Source organism: Colossoma macropomum, unplaced genomic scaffold (genome assembly GCF_904425465.1).
Source record: "Colossoma macropomum unplaced genomic scaffold, Colossoma_macropomum, whole genome shotgun sequence".
In the NCBI taxonomy this organism is placed as follows: domain Eukaryota; kingdom Metazoa; phylum Chordata; class Actinopteri; order Characiformes; family Serrasalmidae; genus Colossoma; species Colossoma macropomum.
Window position 1 is genome coordinate 37,074,028 of NW_023494791.1, and position 19,230 is coordinate 37,093,257.

General features: G+C 39.4%; 1 protein-coding gene across 1 annotated transcript; it reads left to right on the top strand.

Annotated features, from left to right (window-relative positions):
• Positions 1 to 667: 667 nt before the first annotated feature.
• Positions 668 to 17,211, top strand: herc5.1 (HECT and RLD domain containing E3 ubiquitin protein ligase 5.1). Its single transcript, XM_036575296.1, has 24 exons — positions 668 to 953; positions 1,446 to 1,557; positions 2,078 to 2,112; positions 2,498 to 2,719; positions 3,555 to 3,646; positions 3,815 to 3,945; positions 5,142 to 5,269; positions 5,583 to 5,656; positions 5,742 to 5,866; positions 6,106 to 6,165; positions 6,279 to 6,384; positions 8,295 to 8,487; positions 8,581 to 8,744; positions 10,085 to 10,159; positions 10,323 to 10,397; positions 10,480 to 10,563; positions 10,661 to 10,759; positions 11,837 to 11,977; positions 12,387 to 12,553; positions 12,711 to 12,774; positions 12,875 to 12,945; positions 13,206 to 13,389; positions 15,609 to 15,711; positions 16,043 to 17,211. Exons 1-24 carry the CDS (start codon positions 737 to 739, stop codon positions 16,252 to 16,254), a joined length of 2,934 nt encoding a protein of 977 aa, XP_036431189.1. The 5' UTR covers positions 668 to 736; the 3' UTR covers positions 16,255 to 17,211.
• The last annotated feature ends 2,019 nt before the right edge of the window (positions 17,212 to 19,230 follow it).

The window sequence follows — 19,230 nt, forward strand, 5'->3', positions numbered from 1 at the left end:
TGTTCATTGTTCTATATAGAAGCATTTTCTTTACTAAAGAACCCTTGAAGAACCATCTTTTTTTAAGAGCGTAAAGTCCGTGTTTGGTTTGTCCTTTTTGAGCTACTGCAGAAACTGGAAGAGAACCCACTTTCTGTGCAGATTTGAAGGGCTCATTATAAGCTGATGAAAACACAACGATCTGTAGTTGCAGGTTATATTACATTATTTTATACACTAATAAAAACATGGTTTAAATCTGGTTCTTCAAGGGTTCTTTAGTCATTTTTGTTAATAGATCCCCCCAAATCTTACACACTGCACCTTTAATGGTGGCTGACTGATGATTACTGACTGCTGGAGTGTCCAGAGCTAATCATCCAACATCAGTGCCTGACCTCACTAATGCTCTTGTGGTTGAATGCAGTCAAATCCTCACACCAATGTTCTATCAGTGTAAAGCCTTCCTAGAAGAGTAGAGGCTGTTACTGCAACAAACGAAGACAAACTTTCTATTAAGACCCCTGATTTGAGAAGAAACGCTGGATGAGCAGGTGTCTACAAACTTTTGGACATCTAATGTGGATGTGTGCTCAGATGGGGGATTTTTCTAATTGCTGGTAACCATCGGTTTCGTTTTCCTGTCAGCTCGCGCGCCTATTCGTCACAGCAGCAGCAGCAGCAGCCCTAGTAACAGGAGCCCGGCGCGCGAGCCTCAGAGCGCTGCAGACTGAATCTACAGAACTTTCACGCGGAGATGTTCTGCTACTGGGGAGATGATGTCAGAGCGGGCTTTGGGCTGGTCAAGCCTGACGGAGTGAAGAAGACCACTTCGGGTGTTTTCTTCTGTTCTCCAAAATCCAGAATCAAGCAGCTCGCGCCCGGAAAGGGGCTGGCGGGCTTCGTGCGCGGAGAGGGGAATGTGTCCGTTATCAGAGTGCCCCCTGCTGGCGGACTGCAGTGCGGCAGGCTGAGTATGTCTGAGGCACACACTTAAAAAAGTTGGCTATTCAAGGGTTTTTAGTAAAGGCGATGGTTCTATGTAGAACCCTGAGTTCTGTATAGAACCATTTGCATGCTTAAATGTTCTTTGCAGTGTGAAATAGTTCTTCATATTAATGGTAAATGTGTTGTATATGGTTCAATACAGAACCTTTTGAAAATGGTTCTACATAGCACCAAAAATGGTTCTTCTGTTGTTACGATGTCAAGCTTGTAACTATACACATATATTCAAACACACAACACATTCTAAATCAATATGAAGAACGGTTTAAACCACGAAAAGCACATTTAAGCATGCAAATGGTTCTATATAGAACTCATGGTTCTAAATAGAATCAATCTCTTTACTAAAGACCCCTTGAAGAACCATCTTTTTAAAGTGAGCAGGACAGTGGAGTGGACATGGAGCACTGAGTGAATGAAGCTGAATCTCACTGTCAGCCTTTCTGTCTTTATCTCAGAGAATCTGGAGCTGAAAGACAAGATCAGACTGATGAGCTGCGGAGAAGCTCAAGCAGTTCTTCTCACATATGCAGGCAGAACGTTTTGGATGGACAAATATAACCAGTGCAGGTATGTCTCTATATTATTATTATTATTATTATTATTATTATTAATAATAATAATAATAATATAATCTCTACTCCTCTTCTTCATCATCATCTCTTCTTCTTCTTCTTCTTCTTCTTCTTATTATTATTATATTAGACATTAAATGAGAATTAAATATAATAAATATAACCATTTGAAGAAACAATGAATTTTAAAAAATATTATACAATGTAGTATGCAGTACTGTGAAAAAGTCAGAGACCGCCCTTTTGTTAATGTAATTATATGTATATAGTGTGTGTTTGTGTGTGTGTGTGTGTTAATACATTTTGTTATAGGTAAATATTTTGGAATGAAAAAATAAATGTTTAAACATGCGTGCAAGGAGTGTTTTATTGTTTAGCTTTATTGTGATATTATATGTAATATTACTACATATAATACTATCACAAATATTTTTCATGGTAATAATACTTTATATTATTACTGTTTTCACAGCCCCCTCAAAGAGCTCTCCGGTAGGAATGTAATTCATGGCTGTATGTGGAGACCAGCACTGCATGGCACTAACCCACGGTAAGCACATCACTGTTCAGTGTAAACTGCAGAATAAAGTCATCTAATGTCCAACATTGCTTAAACATTCATGCTTGTGAAGACACTGTTCAGACCTCATTATCTGATTCATGTGAGAAGCCGCTATCTGATTCATTCTTGGGCCAAAGCACAGCCACGCATACTGCAGGGCTAACTTTCATTTCCCTGTAGGTGATCTGATAGAGGCCTGTGGTGTTAGATTACAGCTGACAAACATAAGACACATATCTGGACATGCCAGTTTTGTTTTGTTTCTCATGCCTGAGTTTGAAATACCCTGTTGTGTTGACATTAAGAAGACTCTGGATTTAAGCTGGTGGCATTGGGATATGATGGAATTATGTTTCTTTTTGTCCTCTCTCAGATGGTCAGTTGTTCACATGGGGTCAGAACTCCAGTGGTCAGCTGGGTTTGGGGAAAGGTGAGCCCAGCTTTCTGTCTCCTCAGCCCCTCAAGTCTCTGTGTGGGATCCCGCTGGCTCAGATCAGCGCTGGGGGAGACCACAGCTTCGCCCTTTCTCTCTCTGGATCTGTGTTCGGATGGGGCAGGAACAGCGCTGGACAGCTGGGCCTGGGGGACACTGAAGGTGGGGCATATATATGCACCTACAATGTATCCACACTCATTGTCCACTTTATCAGCTCCACTTACCACATAGGTGTAAGTGTAGTTCTGATGTAGTCTGAAGTCCTCTGCATATTTTGAAGAACAGGACCACCACAGAGCAGGTATTATTTGGGTGGTAGATCATTCTCAGCACTGCAGTGACACTGACATGGTGATGGTGTATTATTGTGTGCTGTGCTGGTATGAGTAGATCAGACACAGCAGTGCCGCTGGAGTTTTAAACACCTCAGTGTCACTGCTGGACTGAGAATAGCCCACCAACCAAAAATTTTCAGACATCCTGTGACCACTGATGAAGGATTAGAGGATGACCAACACAAACTGTGCAGCAAGCAAGCTGTCATCTCTGACTTTACATCTACAAGGTGGACCAACAAGATAGGAGTGTCTAATGGAGTGGACAGCGAGTGGACACAGTGTTCAAAAGCACAGCTGTGTCTGATCCACTCGTACCAGCACAACACACCCTCACTACCACCACATCAGTGTCACTGCAGTGCTGAGAATGAGCCACGACCCAAATAGTGCCCGCTCTGTGGTGGTCCTGTCAGGGTCCTGACCATTGAAGAACAGAGTAAAAGGGGCCAATAAAGTATGCAGAGAAACAGATGGACTACAGTCTGTAATTGTAGTATGATAATTGGACCTGATAAAATAGATGAAGAATATAGAAGCGAGGTAGGTAAACTTAATGAAGTGGCCAGTCAGTGTATCTGCATATATTAATTAGAGATCTTACTCTCTAAGACGCTTGATGCAGTACTGCTTTAGCACTATTTGACTTCCTCCCACAGACAGATACATTCCAGCCTGTGTGAATAACCTGAGCTTCAAGAAAACAGTCTTCATCTCATGTGGAGAGGAGCACACTGCCACTTTGTCAAAGGTATCACAACTGAAAATGAGTATAATTTAACTACATACTGCACATTGTTAACCACACTGATATAATGTCTGATGAAGTGTCATCTATTTTCTATTTTTTGTTTAGTGCAAGTTACATTTAATTGTTGAGAAACCGTTGCTGTATGATGCTTTTATTATTTTTCCTCAGGGAGGAACTGTTTTCACTTTTGGATCGGGTCGTTATGGGCAGCTTGGACATAACTCCTTCAGAGATGAACACCGACCTAGAGTGGTGGGTGAACTCTGGGGGTCAAAGGTGTCCCAGATCACCTGTGGAAGGTAGATTTGATTTGCTTACATATACACTACTATTCAAAAGTTTGGAATCACTTGCCTTGTTAGCAAATCTTGTTTTTTTTATATACAACAATAACTTTAGTAAGTATCTAAATATTGCAAACTATTTGTCAGTAGTTATTTAGATGTTTTGTTCAACATTAACATTTCTCATCGCTGGAACTAAGGGGCCCAAACCCCTGAAAAAACAGCCCCAGACCATTATTCCAACTCCACCAAACTTAACTGCCAGCCTTATTCATTCAGGTAGCATTTTCATGGCATCTGTCAAAGCCATATTTGTTCATCAGACAGCCAGATAGTGAAGTGTGATTCATCACTCCAAAGAACACATTTCCACTGCTCCAGAGTCCAGTTTTGGCATGCTTTACACCACTCCAGCCAACACTTGGTTTTGCGCATAGTGACGTTGCTTCCAGAGGCAGTTTGGAACTCTGTAGTTGGTGATGCAACAGAGAATAGGCGATTTATACATGCTTCGGCACTTGGCGGCCCCACTGCGTGGTCTACCGCTTTGTGGCTGAGCTGTTGTTGCTCCTATACTCATCCATTCCACAGTAATAGCATTTACAGAAATTTCACAAACTTACTTGTGGCAAAGGTGACATCCTACGACAGTGTCATGTTTAAAGTCACAGATTCTAATGCCAGTGTTTGTCTATGGAGATTGTATGGCTGTATGCTTGATTTGTACCCCTGTTAGCAATGAGTATGGCTGAAACATCTGAACCCAATAAATAGGAGGGGTGTCCACATACTTTTGGCCATATAGTGTATGTCTTATGCATACATGTATGTCTCATTTTTATATTGATAAGTCTTATCTACATATTTGCACCAAGAGAGCTAAGAAATTGATCTAGAATTGATTCTAAATGTGGCCTTTGCATCAGAAGTCTGTTGTTTCTTAAGATCAGGAGCAGCAAAGAGTAAAGTAGGCCTTCATGAGTTTGGAAAATCAGTACTCCTATTTAGTTATATTTAGTTATAAGGTTATATTCACTTTTCGAGGTAACTTTGCTACCCTGAAATGAGATTGTGATTCTTGTCTGCCTCATTCATATACGATTAAACAAAAGCTGATATTTTGCCATTGAATCTCAAAGTCACTGTCCAGTTACTTACAGAGTGTACTGTGAAGCTTGAGAGTTCACTTATTATCTGCCCATGAATTTAAGACATCACACTCTGGCGCTGGTTGAATCATCAAAAACAATCTATTCATTTGGATGTGGAGAACAGGGACAGCTGGGAAATGGACAGCGAACCAATCAGTGTGTGCCACTTCCTGTACACCTGCCACCAGGTAATTACCAACCTCTTAGTAGGACACTCTGTAAAGATAAAGATGAGATATCATCTCTAACTTTACATCTACAAGGTGGACCAGCAAGGTCGGTGTGTCTAATCGAATGGACAGTGAGTGGACACAGTGTTTAACAACTACAGCAGTACTGCTGTGTCTGATCCAACATACCAACACAACACATGCTAACATGAAGCTCCTACATCAGCATCACGGCAGTGCTAGTTAGAATTTACAGTATACAGTGTATACAGTTAACAGTTTATACCTTGCAAGCTCAGAATTAACAAATGATGCCATGTTTAATGTGCAGAGACGAATCATGACAAATCAGTTGAGCAGATCGTTGCTGGTGGGAACCTTTCCTTCGTCTTGTGCTCTCAGCAGGTAAGATGTGGTATTATTGCTCAAACTATTAACAAATGAAAGCTTGCATATTGACTGGAGGGTCTGTTTGGAATTCTGTCCCTAGGAAGCTGATAATAGCTCAGTGCACCCGGAATCGAACCGAGGGAGAGGGATTTTAATGTTAGGGGACCAAATGATTGACAGATGGATATCTGAGTGTGACTCAAATCAGTGGAGGATGATCAAGAAGTGAGTGTTTACGTGAAATTGATTTGAAGACATTCACATTATTAATTAAATGATAAAAAACATATCTCCATTACATACATATTTCCTGACCATACTGACCCAAAAAACAATTACATAGCAAATATCAAGTGAACATTAGCCGACATTATGAGCAGAACTGAACTGATGTGTTACTTGACAGATTCGCTTATTGTGATTTATGACAGTGTATTGATTTGTTTTTTATTTTTAACATTTAGAGAAATTAAAACAGTGTTCTCATCTGCTGAATGTCTGAATGGGAGCTTCATTAAGAAAAGGTACTTCAGCCATAATTAATACAACACGGTTAAAACCTTAAATCCAAAAACTGGTTAAATGCTACTGAAAGTGTGCAGTTATTTCATGTGTGTGCATCTCTGTTTCTACGTAGTTGTGATGGACATTATCAAACTTCTACAAGCTTCTCTGGTTTGGATATGGAATCAGTGAGAACTGCTTTTGAGCGGTTAGCTCAGAAGGAAAAGGTGTTGTTGGAGGTAAAGCAGCCCCAAAACACTCAAGACTCACAATGTAATGTGTTGGAAGCCAAAGGAGATGAGAAGGCAGGATGCAAGTGCAAGCTAACAGGTTTATTGTTGTCCATGGAGAAAGTAGCAAAGAAAGAACCAGAAACAAAAGAAAAGCAAAACAAGGAAAGCACTAAAGAAATGAAAAGAACCACCAAAAGCAAAGGACAGAGAACAAAATACATACTACTCAAACTATGAATCAGTAAAACACACTACAAACAATGCGAAGTAAAGAACAAACCAAGGGCAATAAACAGACTAAGAACACATGAGAAACACCTGGGACTAACAAGAGGGCAGGGCTACAGACTACACATGGGTGGGACAGATGACTGCGGAGGAGACAGACCTAAACAACAAAAGCAGATGTAATCAGAAGTATATGGACCACGACACATGAGGGAAGATAAAGGCACACACAGACAGAAACAAGGAAAAACAAAGAAGGACAACACAGGATGTTACACACAAAAACACTTAAAGAAATTAAGAAGCAATTCAGGACTTTTCAACTTGCTCTTGTTCCATGTTACTGTACTGGCATTGTTCTTCAAAGCTAACAGCTAAGTGTAAGTGCTGTGTAAATGTTTACATCAAGAACTCAACCTTCTTGCAGGGATTGATTACTGACCAGGCAAGTGGGGCCAGTGCCCAGTCCCTGTCCTCAGTACCTGTCTGAAAAAGTTTTTAAGAACTCTGGTTTAAGAGTGTGGCAAAGTACATCATAATATACATGATCAAAGGTATAGTTGAAAAAATGCTAAAATGGCAACAAAGAATATCAATATCAGCCCTTAGTTTACAAACAGAAAGTATGATATACATGTTTCATTATTGATCAGGCTTTAATGTCTTTAATGTTTGATATAGGTAGAAAAGTGGCAGCAATTACTATAGTCTCTTTCAGCAGTCCCAGTGGTTACCTAGTGGTCAGTCCACTGGCAGAATGGATTGCACCTAGAAATTGTTAAGTAACATAATCAAATACAATAATTTTCCATGTCCAGATTATTGTCTCTCTGCGTGTGAAATGCATGGTGTTGAGCTGCTAGCGAGCGATGAGGAGGAAAGAGCAGGAGTGGGAACCCCTTAAGAGGGTGAGAACAACTCAGACAAGATGGCTGCATTGAGATACAAACATACTGATTTCAAAAAACAGTGTACAACCGCCACAATTGTAACGAGTCAGACAGGTGCAGTTAAAACGTGAAAAAGAGGCTTTAGTAGTTTGTCCAAAATCCACAATTGAGGTCAAAAAACAGGCGAAGGTCAAAACCAAAATGAGCGAACAATATACAAGCATAACAAAAATAAATCCAGGCAACCAAAGTCCAAAAAGGGTCACAGGCAAAAAGAACAGTCTAAAATACAAACAATGAGTCAGATGCACAAAAGTAGATCAGAACAAAGACAAGAACACTCAGTAGCTCTACGAAAGTGGCAATACCTCAAAACTAGCCTAGCCTACAGTCCGGGCTTATTAACTAACTGGATCTAGTGACATGATAGAATAAACAGGCGAAACACATCAATAGTCAGGGGAAGCTGATCTTTGGTAGGTGGACCCAGGTGACCTTGACGTCACATGTTCATCCAGAGGGTTCTGGGAGTTGGAGTTCTGAGAGTCATGGCTGGAGGGATGCGTGACAACAATAACAAATAGCATTCGTCCATGTTAAAAATTAATAATAATAATTTTTCACTTGCAAAGATGAAAATCCAGTTTTTGTGAATCCAGTGCAATATTACTGGAACATTATTATTGTTATCAACAATTTTGGAGAAAAATAATCTAAGGGACCTCCAAAACAGGCAAAGAACTTTCATTTCATGATTACTGTAAAACAGGATTGATATTTTGTGGTGCTTTTCTTCAGATAGAGAAGATTGTGGAGAAGGATCTGCTCCCCTCTTTGGGCTGCACTGCTCTTGGTGCTGAAGCTCTGAGAGTTTACCTCATCCTGCCCGAGCTCCTCAGAGTGCTGAACAAAGATCTGCATGAAACAAAACTAACTGCTGAATTGGCCTCTGCCATCTTAAAGCTGCAACCTTGCATGCTCCAGGTTTTGGGTAAGTGCTATTAGGATGTTATATCCTTCAAACTTCTGTGGTGAGTGAAGAAGGAGATACACTGTGTGGTTTCACATTTTGGTATGTTTTCAGAGAACTACTGGTCTGAGCTCCCTGATGACTTCTTTAAACCCTTGGTGGAGCTGTTCCACAAACCCTCTGTATACTTCATATCGAAGATGGCGTTTGACCAACGACAAAAAATGTATTTCAGGTTTCTGAAGAAATGTGTGCGAGTCCTGCAGATGCTCTATAAGGTGAATCATAGTCGACATTAATGTCAAACTCCATTGTCATTCCTTCTCACCATGGGTGTGTTAAATGAGGAACAAAACAGTAGTTAATTTTAGACTCTGTTCTACATTTAACACAACAAAAGCAGCAGATAAGAAGATTAGACATTATGCACTGTGCTCCCCGGACAAAAAACTAGTCAGGCACCTGCAGATGGTGATTCACGAGGATGATCGGGCTATAAATACTTACGGGGGTGAGTGATGGGATTCATAGATTGAGAAAAGGTGATACAGTGCAGTAAATGTCTTGTTCGATGTGTGGAAAATGGGTCGCAAAGCAGATGTTAATGATTGGCAAAAAGGAATGATTGCATTTGGGTGTGCCAAAGGCTATCAAAACGCACGGTCATACGGGTCTACCAGCAGTGGCAAAAATCCCAGTCTACAGAAAATTCTGATCAGAATTGGACAGGGACCGCCGGCGTGTTTCATGGCTTGTGAATAAAAATCGCTTCACTTCCAGGCAAGTCCTTCACAACCAATTTCTGAAAGAACTCTCTGCAGGGAACTGCATGCCATCAACATATGGAGCAGAGTGGCACGCAAGAGGCCTTTGTTCACTTCTGCTCATGAAGTTGCCCGGTTACAGTGGGCAAGGAGACACAAAAATTGGACTGTTCATGACTGGAAACGTATTATCTGGTTAGATGAATCTCGTTTCTTTCTGTTTGTGAATAATGCTAGGCTTCATGTTCATCATTGAGCTCAGGAAGCCTGCAATGAGGACTGCGTGATGGAGGCTCTGTGATGTTCTGGGGGTGTTTTAATTACACGAAAATGGGTCTTTTGGTTGACAGTAAATCTGAATCATACTGCCTATATTGAGCTACTGGACAACCAGGTTTTGCCTTTTTATCTTACCGAGGAACATTACCTTCCTACCCCTGTATTCCAAGAATTCTTCACAGGGCTGCAAATGTGACTGATTGGCATGATGAACATTCATGAGCATTCACACATCTGAAGTGGCCCGCGAAATCCCCAGATTTGAATCCTCTTGAAAATCTGTAGGGACTGCCTGGAACAACGAGTAAGATGCCAAGGAAGGCATCCACGAAATCTGGCCGAACTGTGCAATTCTTTGATGCAAGAGTGGCTGAACATGGATGTCACCTACACCCAGAAACCAAATTGTTATTCGTGCTCATTGAGGTATTACACGCTATTAGGTGCACTTCAGTCACAGGTGACTAATTGTTTGTCCGGTGTTCTTACGAGATGAATTCATGATCTTTAAATTGCAAAAGGTTAATATATCATTTTACTTTATTTGACTTGTTTGACTCATTTTTACTCTACAGGCGTTCTGTAAAAGCCAAAGAGAAATGGCATCCAGGGACTTCATTATCTATGAGGTCAATGATCTGCTTGAGTTGGTGAGAATGTTGCATTTATATTTTGTAATGGTTTTGCTGGTACTGTATTTGTGCTTGTTCATTCAGTTATGGCATGAAGTTAGTAAGTCTGTCCACTATTGTGAACATCATGGGTCGTAATTCTGGAAACGTCTAATGGTTGTATGTTTTTCTTTAACCACAGTTGGAAGCTCTTACTCAGGACTTGCTTTATATGAGTGATTGGTTTTTAGTGTTAAAAGAAAAAAGGCATCTAGAGGTGGGTGTTCTATGCATTTAAGAGCAACCTGAATTTGAATATGTTAGATCACAATTTTGAGCACTGTAACCTTAATTTGCAGCACATCCTGCAAATTCTGAACTCCAGTCCTTGCATCTTTAACCTGGAGGCCAAATGCAGCCGTCTAAAACTGAGAAAAGTTAGGGTATGTTTCGTTCTCTGTGAATTTACTGTCTTATCTCAGATGACCCTGCATTACCTTACTAATGTTCTCCTTTGGTATACCAATGCCGTAACTGTAGGAGGTCTTCAGGCTGGAGTTGAGACGCACTGCGCTCCTGGAGGACTGTTTCAGTCAATTGAGAGCTGCTGATGAGAGCGCTCTGAAAGGTTGGCTCCAGGTACGGCCAGCTCATCCAAATACATCAAACTGGATGCAAACATTTCATGTACTGTGTATGTTCACGTCACTTAGAAGTACTTTTCCACTCGTTGACGGCCATTTAAAACCAGTTCTGTTCAACTGTCTTTACAGTCTGATCCAGAGGTATAGGACAAATTTATTGTTATTTTACTAGTCTACCACAGCATATAGGAGTTGATACCCAATAAATATTGCATGTGAGCCCAAAACACAGATTTTCAGCTGGATCTGTCATTTTTAATGCTCGATTGCAAGTCCTTTGCAGTCAATGACTACCTGAAGTCTGGAACTCATAGACATCACCAGGTGCTGGGTTTCTTCCCAAGTGACGCTCTGTCAGGAGTTTACTGCAGTTGTCTTCAGTCCCTGCTATTTCTTAGGGTGTTTCAGTTTTGCCTTCAGTAAGTGAAATGCATGCTTGATTAGATTGAGGTCAGTTGATTGACTTCCCTATTAAAGAACATCCCACTTGTTTGCCTTAAAGATGTTGTGCTAGAACTATAGAGGCTTTTTTATGTCAAACTCTAATCTGGTCTTGCCGTTTTTGAGGCTTACCAATGGTTTACATCTTGTGAAAAACCTTCTGTATTTAGTCTGGTAAAGTATTTTCTTGACTGTTACCTTTGACACAGGTAGGCTGACCTCCTGGACAGTGTTCTTGATCTGACCAACTGTTGTAAAGGGGTTTGTTCTTCACTAGGGAAAGAGATCTTCTGAGCCACACTAGACCTTTTATCTACTTATGTGACATAAGGAGGGAATAACACACACCCAGTCAGGGAACAGCTGAGCAGCCAAATGTCCAATTACTTTTGATGTCAACTCTGTGCTGTGGTAGACAGCTAAAATAACAATATCCGAATATTTATAGCCCTGGCTGTAGTTCAATTACTTACAGGTTAATAGGTTAATAGTTTAAACAAATAGATTAGTCAGACATTGCAGCCAGATTTGTTGATCCAAGTTTATTCTCAAACCTGAAGTTAAAGTTCTCAGGGACGTATTTCACTTGAAGTAATATACAATGCAATGTGTTTTTGTGGTCAATAAACAGGTGGTGTACTCTGAGAAGTATGAAAAGACAGACGTTAATAAGAGAGACTTCTTTCTCAATGCATTTCGCACTTTGTTGGAACCAGAATCCAAAATGTTCATGTACAACGACACAAAAACACTGATCTGGTTTCCTGCTGAGGTAAGACAAAGACATGATTTTGAATGATTAACAAACTCAGCATCTCAGCATCCACTTTATTAGAAACACCTGCCTTGTAGGTCCACTCACTGGCCACTTTATGAGCTCCATCCGCCTTTAAATAAATGGACAGCTACAGACTGTAGCCCATCTGTTGCTTTATCAGCAACCATCTACTCCATTCATCATTGACCACTTTCTGACCACTGGATTGCTGTTGATTAGATATTATTTGGGTGGTGGGTCATCCTCAGCACAGCAATGGCACTAACATTATGTTCCACTTGTACTGCTTATTATAGTTTGTGTACCTGGTTAAATTTTGCCCACTGTATTATGAAGGTGGCAAAGAGTATTATGACTTGATATTGAGATCTCTGGTCTGTGCTTTGATCTCTGTTCCTTACAGCCCAGTTTACAGGAGGAGCGCTACTTTCTGTTTGGATGCCTGTGTGGTCTGGCCTTTAACAACAACAGTGTAGTGAACCTGCCCTTTCCTTTAGCCCTGTTCAAGAAGCTTGCTGATGTCCAGCCTTCCCTGGAGGATCTGACTGAGTTTAGTCCTGTTCTTGGAAGGTAAGAACTTTGATACCAAAGTAATGTAGACCCTCATTATCATTCTCTCAGCCGTTTCTTTGTCCTCCTTGTGTTCTCTCAGTATTGATGTTTTCTGTTGTATGTGCCTTGCAAGCAGAACTGTGTGTTCAATACTTATTTTATGTTCTGTAATTAGGAGCTTGCAGTACATCCTGGACTACAGGGATGAAGATGTTGATTGCATGGACATGAGTTTCACAGTGAGTCTTTCGTAGTGTGTACGAAAGGTTTGAAATAGCTGCGAAAAGTTTCCTACAATATTTAGTTTTTATGCTAATATTTTCCTTTTAACATATTTAGATCATTTGGGAGGACAAGGAGGTCGAACTGGATCCAAATGAGCCTGGGAAAGTCGTCACAAGCTCAAACAAGTTTGTTAATTGTTTTGAAAACGCGTACAATTTTCGGTTTAAAAAAGTAATTATTTTTAAAAAGTACTACTTACGCTTTCATTTTTACTGCCTTTAGCAGCAACTCACTGGCTTCTGTTATAAGTGTGTTTTGAGTTTCCATTTCCAAAAGGGAAAAGCATAAAAAATATTGTCTGCGGTTATTTGCCCATGCATTACTGATGCAACAGACAGAAGCTGAAGTATTTCTTTATCATTGTTGGCTGTTATCTGTGTTTCAGAAAGGAGTTTGTGGACACCTATGTGGATTACGCCATGAACAAGTCAGTGGAGCGAGTGTTTGAGGAGTTCAGGAGGGGCTTCTACAAAGTGTGTGACCGAGACATGGTGGAGTTCTTCCAGCCCGAGGAGCTGAGAGGAGTGATGGTGGGCACAGAAGAATATGACTGGAGTACACTCAAAAAGGTGGGGTCTCCTCCAAAGTACCTCCACATTACAGCAATGAGAAGACTTTGAAGAGTTTGATCCAGTGCTGTGTTTCTAAATGTTGAGGTTCTGCAATACTGAGTAGTGACGGTACCTAAAAAAGTGATTCACCCAAAAAAAAATGGAAGACGTAATAAAGGCAAAGTCACTTTCAGACACACTGAATACTGATTTGTACAACCCCAATTCCAAAAAAGTTGGGACACTGTGTAAAGTGTAAATAAATGTAAATAAAAACAGAATGCAGTGTTTTGTAAATTTCATAGACCCATATTTTATTCACAGTAGAACATAGAAAACATATCAGATGTTGAAAGTGTGACATTTTACCATTTCATGAAAAACATTAACTCATTTAGAACTTGATGGCAGCAACGCATCTCAAAAAAGCTGGGACAGGGCCGTGTCTACAATTGTGTAGCATCCCCTCTTCTTTTAACATCAGTCTGTGAACGTCTGGGAAATGAGGAGACCAATTGCTGGAGTTTTGGGAGAGAAATGTCCCATTCTTGTCAGATGTAGGATTCTAGCTGTTCAACAGTCCTGGGTCTTCTTTGTCGGATTTTTCCTTTCATGGTGCGCCAAATGCTTTCTATTGGTGAAAGGTCTGGACAGCAGGCAGGCCAGTTCAGCACCGGACTCTTCTTCTGTGAAGCCATGCTGTTGTGATGGATGCAGTATGTGGTTTATTGTCTTGCTGAAATATGCAAGGCCTTCCCTGAAAGAGACACTGAATGGGAGCATATGTTGTTCTAAAACCTCTATATACTGTTCAGCATTGATAGTGCCTTTCCAGATATGTAAGCTGCCCACGCCATAGACACTTATGTAACCCCATACTATCAAAGATGCAGGCTTTTGAACTGTGTGCGGATAACAAGCCAGATGGTCCCTCTTCTCTTGAGTCAGCAGGACTCGGCATCCGTGATTTAAAAAAAAAAACTTCAAATTTTGATTCATTTGACCACAGAACAGTTTTCCATTTTGTCTCAGTCCATTTTAAATGAGCTTTGGCTCAGAGAACATGGCGGCGTTCCTGGATCGGGTTGACATATGGCTTCTTCTTTGCATGATACAGGTTTAACTTGCATTTGTGGATTGTGCAGCGAGCTGTGTTCACAGACAATGATTTCTGGAAGTGTTCCTGAGCCCATGCAGTGATTTCCAGTACAGAATCACACCCGTTTTCAATGCAATGCCGTCTGAAGGCCCAGAGATCATGAGCATCTAATATTGACCGTCATCCTTGTGCCTTGCATAGAGGGATTTCTCCAGATTCTCTGAATCTTTTGATTATATTATATACTGTAGATGGTGAGATATACAAAGTCTTTGCAATTTTACATAGAAGAACATTTTCCTGAAATTGTCATGTGAGTTAGTTGCAAACTGCTCCTCCAGCTGTTTTTTATTAGTACCACTTTTCCTGCCTTTTGTTGCCCCTGTCCCAACTTTTTTGAGATGCGTTGCTGCCAACAAGTTCTTAATGAGTTAAATGTGTTTTTCATGAACTGGTAAAATGTCTCACTTTCAACATCTGATATGTTTTCTATGTTCTATTATGAATGAAATATGGGTCTATGAGATTTGTAAATCATTGCTTTCTGTTTTTATTTACATTTATTTACATTTTACACAGCGTCCCAACTTTTTTGGAATTGGTGTTGTAATATACATAAATAATTGTATTTATTTCATATTATGTAGTTGTTGTGATTGATGATGTCTGTGTAATTTTTTGTTAAATATATGTTTTCTGCTCTTTTCCTGATGCTGAAAAATGAATAAATTGTAATGAGTGGTTGTTTTGGACCCACCTTTGCGCAGTACTGTATATTTACTGATGCATACATTTAACCCATTTCTGCCCAAGGACTAAAAGCACAACAAGAAAATGAAAATTGGATGCTGTAGTCAAACAATTTAACCAATTTGCATTTTAATATCAGATTTGTGCCCAGTTAAGCTCTAAGAACTGCTGTCATAAAGAAAATTTAAAAATTAAAAAAGTTGGGCAGAAATTGGTTAATAAGTGATTAAGGTATGGGATTCTCCAAAATAGATCCAATCTGGGAGGTGATGGATTCTGACTTGTTCTGGTGGACCAGCTCTTTGATATATGAACCACACATTGCTATTCTTTAACCATAACAGAGAAAATATACAAACGTATATCTATGTTTCTTTATGTCAAACAGAACACACATTATAAAGGAGAGTTCCATTCAAGACACCCAACTATTATTTCTTTCTGGGAAGTGTTTGATGAACTGTCAGACAAGGACAAGAAAGCCTTCCTCTGTGAGTCATTTCTCTCATTCTACAAACAGAAATTTGAGTTCGTGGTCAGTTTCTGACCATAGAGCCACTCTTTGTTGCATATTTTTGGGTGGAGGCCCACTCTCAACCTAGCAATGATACTGACGTGTGAAAAAACTCCAGCAATATCTAATCAACAGTGGTCTTGTGGTCAGAAACTGACCAATAACCAACTTTCCATTCAATGGTGGAAGACAAACCGAGATTTTCAAATATAGCATGAATAAAGTCAGTAATCTGTTACATGTATCCATCCATGTGAGCACTACAACATCCATACTTATAAAAGCACTGCATTCTTTTTGTTTTACAGTGTTCTTGACTGGCTTCGATCGAGTGCCTTTTCTGGGTATGGACCAAGTGAGGATGAGGGTTTGCCCCCTGTATATGTCCACCGAAGACCACCTGCCTGAGGCTCTTACCTGCCATTCCCTCCTGCAGCTGCCCATGTACCAAACCAAGGAAACACTAAGAGCTAAACTCATAAAGGCCCTACACCACAAGAGGGGCTTCTGGGAGGAATAAATGGACTTATCAAGTGTCTTAACAAATGCTGTATGACATATCATTTGTCCTTGCTCTCTATATGTGAATATTAGCTTTGTTTACACCTCAGCTTTGAATTTTATGATTATATAGCCTAATTACATAGTATCTTTCTCTGACAATCTAATCTGTAATCAGAGAAATGTGGCTAATGAAATACATTAAATAACTTTGGTTATAACTTTTGATTTGTATGTAACCATAAAAGCATTTAGGAACTCTTATGAATCATGACATAATTTTATGTATGTTCTATTGTTTAAAACAATCACAGAATTAGAGCTTTAAATTGTTTTCTTAAAGCCAGAGTATGGCAGCTGGGCAAACAAGCAAACACACACTATGCTCTCTTCCCATTCTCTTAAATTAATATGGTTTGTCAGCTCTTTTTATGGACATTCTAACTACAACCAACATTATAATGTTCATATTTCTTCATGTTTGTCCAGTCAGTGTATTTTGGCCCTTAAAGGGGAATTCCAATGATTTTTCAAATTTTCTGCATAATTAATGTAATCAAAGTCATTTAGAGTGGTTTGATCAAAATGTTTTTATGTGGTTCTGTTCACTGTGCCTCTAGAAACAGCCTGATGTTGTGTAATATACAATCACAAGTCACTTTACTAGAAACCCCTACATTATAGATTTACATTTCTGGTTACAGTTAGACACTGTAGCCTGTTGTTACACTGTTTGGGTTAGCCCACATCAAGGGGTTCAGCAATGGTCATATCCTGACCACTGAACCACTCAAGGCTGGTTCTTTGTGGGATGATGGGCCAATTTGAATCTTGCAGTGATACTGACGTAGTGGTTTTTCAACATGTACCGAAAGCTAATTGGTAAAAAACAATTACCTTTGAGCAGGCATTGTAAAACTATAACACCCATGATGCTTTGCAAAAGCATCTTCCTAGAGAGCAAGTTTGAGAGGAAGATTTTTCTCAAAATAACCTGTGCAACTAATAAACAGATGGTGTTCCTATGGAGCTGCTAAGGTGACATGGTGATTATTTTTTCCTCAGTTCTAGTAATTTGTGGTCTCAGTATATTAATTTGTGGCCTTAATATGGTAATTTGTGGCCTCAATATAGGAATTTGTGGCATCAATTTATTATTTTGAGGCCTCAAAATATTAATTTGTGGCCTCAATATATTAATTTGTGGCCTCAATATATATTCATTGATGGCCTCAGTATGGTCTTTTGTGGTCTTAATTATTTTGTGGCCTCAATATACTAATTTGTGTCCTCAAAATATATATTTGTGACCATAGTATAATTATTTGTGGCCTCAACATTAATTTGTGACCTTAAAATATTAATTAATGGCCCCAATGAAATAAGCTGTGGTCTCAGTATAGTAATTTGTGGCCTCACTATATTAATTTGTGGCCTCAATGTAGTAACTCATGGCCTCAAAATATTAATTTGTGGCCTCAATATATTAATTCATGGCCTCAGTATAGTCGTTTGTGGCCTTAAATATTTTGTCGCCTCAATATATTAATTTGTGTCCTCAATATATTAGTTTATTATAGTTATTTGTCGCCTCAACATTAATTTGTGGCCTTAAAATATGAATTAGTGGCGTCAATGTAATAAGTTGTAGGCTGTAATTTGTGGCCTCAATGTAGTAACTCATGGCCTCATAATATTAATTTGTGGCCTCAATATAGTGAATGGTGGCCTCAATATTGTAGCATAGTCATAGTGCTTTATTAACCAGCTGCTGTTTTCTGTAACAGTAACTCCAGCCTCACTATGTCTGACATTCTCAGTCATCAGCGTTAGACTGACTCTTAGTTCTTCCTGATCTACACCTTTAAAATGGTGATTTTGGGCTGTCCCACCTCACTGACATTGAACTTCCCTATGAAATATATTCATGAAAGACTTCCAGTAATGCCATTATTACGATGTTATTGTAATAACATTTAATGTTTTCTAAATAATTATTTTTCTGTATGGTGAACAGAGCTCATGTAGAGTCTGAAATTTTCTTTCAAGATCAATAAAGTGCCTATCTATCTATCTATCTATCATATCTATCTATCTATCTATCTATCTATCTATCTATCTATCGATTTATCGATCTATCTATCTATCTAAAGCACTAAAGAAAAAAAGTACATTTTAAAAAGTTTACTTAAAGGTGAATTCCACCAATTTTTCAACATTCCTGAATAATTCAGTTGTTGTGATGTAAACAGATTCATTTAGAGTGGTTTGATGTGAAATGATTCATTGTGGAGAAACTTACAGACTCTGATTTCTTTACAGTGCTGGTGATGGGAACCAGGAGTCCCAAAGACTACAACACAAATATAGCCATTTTATTTACTATCCAAAACCATCGGTGAACCTGCACATGTCGTCTGAGTTTTTATAATGTTGAAAATGGTAAAATAGTCATAAATCTGAGAAAAATAAGTTTTCTTTGAGGGCATTTTTGCCTTACAACAGCCTGCATGTATCCCTCTGTCATGGTTATATGAAAATAAATGGATTAAAATACGTTTTAAGCCAAAACTTTATCACAAACCTATCATAAAACAGTGTGTCAGACACCAGGCAGTGTACATCTAACCATTTCATATAATAACTTTCTGTGTGGGAGCTTTTAGAGGCATTAACCTCTTCAGACGTCTGGTTCCCATCACCACCACCACCGTAAACAATTCTGACTCGGCAAGTTTCTCTAGAACAGAGGATTTCAAATCAAACCACTCTGAAGCACTTTACATCTCACCCGTTTAATTATGCAGAATTTTTGAAAAGGCGGTGGAGTTCTCCTTTATACTGCCAGAATCCCTGAGCTATACACGCAGTTGAGGTTAATGAGCGTGTTAATCAAATAAAATGACGAAAGCCTTTCGATACGTCATCATTTCATTTAAAAAAAGACGAAACTGTGTGTTTCCTGGACCTGAGTGTGTGTTTCGCTTTTGTTTCG